A 4768-nucleotide genomic window follows, 5' to 3' on the forward strand; every position below is an offset into this window, starting at 1 on the left:
TGTTCCACAAGCTTCGCAGTAATGTTAGCTTTGACTTTGGGACTCTGTGTTGGACTCTGTCTTGTGGACTCTGTGTTGGGACTCTGTGTTGTGGACTCTGTGTTGGACGTCTTGTGTTGTAGACTCTGTGTTGGACTCCTGTGTGTTGGACTTCTGTGTTGTGGGACTCTGTGTTGGGACTCCTGTGTTGGACTCTGGTGGTGGACTCTGTGTTGCGACTCTGTGTTGTAGACTCGTGTGTGGACTCTGGTTGTGTACTCTGTTGTGTTGCACTCCTGTGTGGGGTGGACTCCGTGTGTTGGACGTGGACTCTGTGTTCGGACTCTGTGGTTGGACTCTGTGTTATGGAGACAGAAGGCCACTCCGGGGGAGCAGAAAGGTCACAATCCTTTTGACCCTCATTCCCTACATAGAAACACAAACACATTACAACCTGTCACTGGTCTGCTCTGATCAATAATCTGATTATTATAGAGACAGAACAGGATTCACAGTCTGACATATGGAAGCTTTAAGAAGGACAATGCTTTGTGATATTGTTTTGGCTTTCCACTACAGGAACCGAATGACCCATAACTAAGTTCTGCTTTGTGTTTCCACTGAGTTTTACAAACCAGAATGTTTTCGGTGTATGCCGCCTAAAAGGCGACTGTTCATCAGATACCAGAACAAACATCATCTTTTTAAACAATGTTGGGTAGGAAAGGTAGTTCGGTTGTGGGACTGACTGAAACACATCCTGCTTTATTGATTACTGTGTTTGTTGTTGTTTATTGCTGATGAGCCATCGCATTTATTTCCCCTGAGAGTACCTGAACTTGAACTTAGTAGCACAACCTGAGCAAATTTAGTTCCAGGAACTTCTCCCCAAAGCAGGGAGCAAACGGTGGAAACAAAAGCAGAATCTGTTAAGTTCCTGTAGCGGAAAAAGGCCTAAAATGATAAATGTGGAACCAACCTTTAGATTCCCTTTAGTAGTAAAAGCTTGTCCACAGATGGCGCAGGCAAATGGCCTTTCCCCAGTGTGAGTCCTCTCATGGATGTGCAGAGCACTAGAGGAGGAGAAGCTCTTCCCACAGGTCTTGCAGTGGTGCTGTTTGGGCGTCCGGCGAGGTGGTGCTACAGCACATAGAGGGAAAACACAGGAGCTCTGTGAATGACAAGAAGGATCCACACCATTCCTAAAAGAGGAGCTCAGGAAAGCAGTCAGGTCTGTCTTTACAGCTTGTGAGCTAACAGATAACTCTGCACTGTTATGGTTGGGTGCTTGCTCAGGAGTGGAGGGTTCAAAGAGATGTGGTGGGAAATCCCTCATTTGATGTGTGAGCATGTGTTGCTTGAGATTCCCCTTAGTGGAAAAGCCCCTGTTGCATATTGTGCAGATAAAGGGTCTCTCCTTGGTGTGGCTCCTGTAGTGGATTTCCAAGGCGCTTTGACAGACAAAATTCTTCCCACATATATCGCAGTAAGTGTTCTTCAGGAACCCCTTTTCTCTGTGAATCAAGCTTGGCGAATCCTCTGCCTGGTTAAATTCTTTCAGGTCGGCAGGCGCTGTAGAGTCAAGCCATGTCTGGAACGGTTCATGAAGCTTTGCAGTCTTAAAATATATTGGAACTTGGTCATTAGGGTACAGAGACGGTTCAGACATGGGGAATGTGCTACTCCACTGATTGCTTTCACCAGCTGGTTGGTTGTTTGTTTGACTGCATTCCTCATTTGATCCCTCTGGCCTCTCTGTTTTGATCCATTTGATTTTCCCATGTGGCCCATGGTAACTTGTGCTCTTGTTAGCATCAGGTAGAGATGGGGACAAATGGATGGATGATGTGAATCTAGACAATCGATCATCCCCATTATTGTCATTTGAAAAGTTTGTTTTGTCGTCCAATCCTTCTTTAAAATCAGCTGAGTATTTCCAATTCGTAAGGTCTGAATTGAGAAAGTGACCTTCCGTGTGAATGCGTACGTGTTGCTGCAAGACTACAGCATTTGTGAATTTCCTTTGGCAGATGGGGCATAAGTGCTGGACCCTAAACGGGACGGTGGCACGGTGAACAGCTTGGTGTGTCTTCAGGTTTCCTTTGGTTGTGAAAGCTCGGCCACAGAGCTTACACTGGTAGGGACGCTCCCCTGTGTGTGTCCGATAGTGCATCCTCAGGGCACTCTGACAGCTCAGTATACGATGGCAGATGACGCACTCATTTGGGTCTGACGCTCGTTTGTCAGTGGTGTCTAATGGCAGCTGGAGTTTGGAGTCGTTAGCACATTTTAATGAAAGGAATCTGGAAAATGAGGTAGGATTGGGATAGGTGAATGGATTGGGTATGACATTGGTGGATTCCTCTGACAGGAAGTTAAAAGATGGTTTTAAATTTTCATTTTTAAGATTCATTGTTCTTTGTTGCCTGGCCTCAGCTGAGTCAGAGGTCTTTGTAGAAGACCTGAAGTCCATGGTTGCTACTGAATTGAAGTAAAGATCAGCTACTTTTTCCAGTGACAAGGATGTACCTAAAAGAATCCCAGCATTGGTTTTGATACTGTCCAGGTGTTCAGGATAAGGGTTCATTTGGATATGCGGGTGCCTCTCTTTGTGCTTCTGAAAATGAACCTTGAGGTTCCCCCGTGTGGAGAACCAGTTTCCACAGATGTTGCATTTGTACGGTCGTTCTCCGGTGTGTGACCGCAGATGAATTTCCAAGGCACCGTCGCTTCCAAAAACTTTGGCACAAAATCTGCATTTGAAGAGCAACTCTTTCGGAGACAGCTTGGGTGCAGGGAGCTTTAGATTCTTGCATTTCCTCTGTTGGGCCAAGCCTGCGAGGGCATCCAGATCTTCCACAATCTCACTGATGTTTGGTATAGAATCTGAAGCTGTGTGCTCGCTGCAAGATGAAGGTAAGTAGGAGATCTTGGAAGTCCTACTGATGAAACAATTATTGCTAAACATCAAAGAAGACATCTTGGTTTGGGACAGGAAGTCAGGGGAACCACAGTCCATGTGCTCGGGGACTGCTGTTGTCACAAGTTTGCTAAACCTTTGTGAGGACTCTGAGCGTGAGAACTGCTCTTTGGCTGTAAAATGCTTGAAGTCAGTGATGTTAGCAGACTGAGCTGACAAGCATTTAGCTAAACCAGCAGCTGCAGCTAGTTGCTGAGAAAGTTGAGTGCTGAGAGCCTTGAGCTGATTGGTGGATTTTGAAGATGGCAGGTCTTTGGTGTAGTTCAGCAGGGTCTCCGGTATCTTGGCTTGGTGAGAAGAAAACAACAGAAGCTGGTGACGGATTTGATCGATCAGCTGCAGCTGTTGGATCTGTTGTATTTGCAGGGCGAGGAGCTGCTGCAGCAGAGATGAGCTGTCCGAGTGCGTCAACTGTGAAAGCTGTGCCACCGCCACTTTAGTGCTCTCTAGATTCTCAATAATGATGTTGCTCTTCATCCACGAGTTCTGGTCCACTGGGCAGCCAGGTTGAGGTGAGGATTCTGGGAAGAGTGAGGTATAAAGGTCAGTCTTACATTCAGAGCCACTGGTGCTTCCTGGGCTTTCTACACTTCTATGGCTGCTTAAACAACCTGTGAATTCTGCCCTGTAGGATCTGTCCTGTGATGTGTTGGTGTTGTCTGTTTGACCCGGCCCCCCCAGCAGATCTTCATCCTCAGTCACAATCTGAACTGGAGGATCGAGAGAGCAGTCTCTTTGATGTTGTTTCAGGTCTGATAGCGAACTGAACTCTGCACAGCAGCGGCTGCAGACCGCAGGAGGAGCCTCCGGACTGACAGACGCATCCTCTACGACACACAGGAGGAGATTATTGTCATGATGCAGTTTTTATCTATTTTTTATTCATTTTAAGGAGTAAAAAGATGTTTTATGTCCAAACAAATCATGAACACTTGTTTTGTAAAGTCTCTAACTCTTTTTAAAGAGCAAATAAGAATATCTTGGTTTGAGATTATTCTGAAAGCCATTAAACGTCATAACCAATTTCTCACCTGACTGAACTCTGCAAATGACCAAAATGTTTTAATTAGGAATGAATGTCCACCTTATACATACAGAAGCAGCACATATATTTAAAGATGTGACAGCTTTCATAGATTCATTTACAATAATAATATAATAATCTCAACATAAAGGAAAACTACAGGTTTGTGCAGGAATGTTTATTGATTATAATTATTACATATTATAATATTATAAAGAAGATTATAAAGACCCATAAAGTAATATTTAAAAAACTCAATATCAATCAAAATCAATAAAAGAGTCAATAAATAAATAAACTCACCAACAGCCGGTCGGATGTGCTGAGGGTTGAGCTGCTTCCTCCGTGACATTGTTCAACTGAATGAGAGAGAGACAGAGAGAGAGAGACAGAGAGAGAGAGACAGAGAGAGACAGAGAGAGAGACAGACAGAGAGAGACAGAGAGAGAGTATTTGTTAGTTGCTTTTATTTATTTGCAGATGATGATGATCAAATAAAAACATAAATAAATAAGTAAACATAATTATTACTATTATCACTGTTGATAAACACAAACAAAAGAGATTTTACACACAAACATGTAAAAAGTTTATAAAATGTTTTCTTATAAATGAAACTGCCATGAGTTTATTAATCAAACTGTTTATTAATCAGACAGAACAGAAAACATTCGTCACTGCTGACGGACTGAAAACTGTTCGTCTCACATTAATAACATTAATATTCAAATCACAATGATTCTACAGAGTTAAATCTCCTGTATGTAACATTAAACTGTAGCTAA

At 43.5% G+C, this 4768-nt stretch overlaps 1 protein-coding gene across 1 annotated transcript; it reads right to left on the reverse strand.

The window, feature by feature from the left end:
* Window positions 1-955: 955 nt before the first annotated feature.
* On the reverse strand, window positions 956-4452 carry LOC118330699 (sal-like protein 1; the record flags this gene model as incomplete). Its single annotated transcript, XM_035665350.1, is given in 2 exon segments — window positions 956-3786; window positions 4287-4452. Coding segments are annotated over 2 exon segments (2880 nt in total), but the record flags the coding sequence as incomplete, so codon positions are not given.
* Window positions 4453-4768: the final 316 nt, after the last annotated feature.

Source organism: Morone saxatilis, unplaced genomic scaffold, assembly GCF_004916995.1.
Source record: "Morone saxatilis isolate NCDOM2014 unplaced genomic scaffold, NCSU_SB_2.0 Contig2, whole genome shotgun sequence".
Lineage (NCBI taxonomy): Eukaryota > Metazoa > Chordata > Actinopteri > Moronidae > Morone > Morone saxatilis.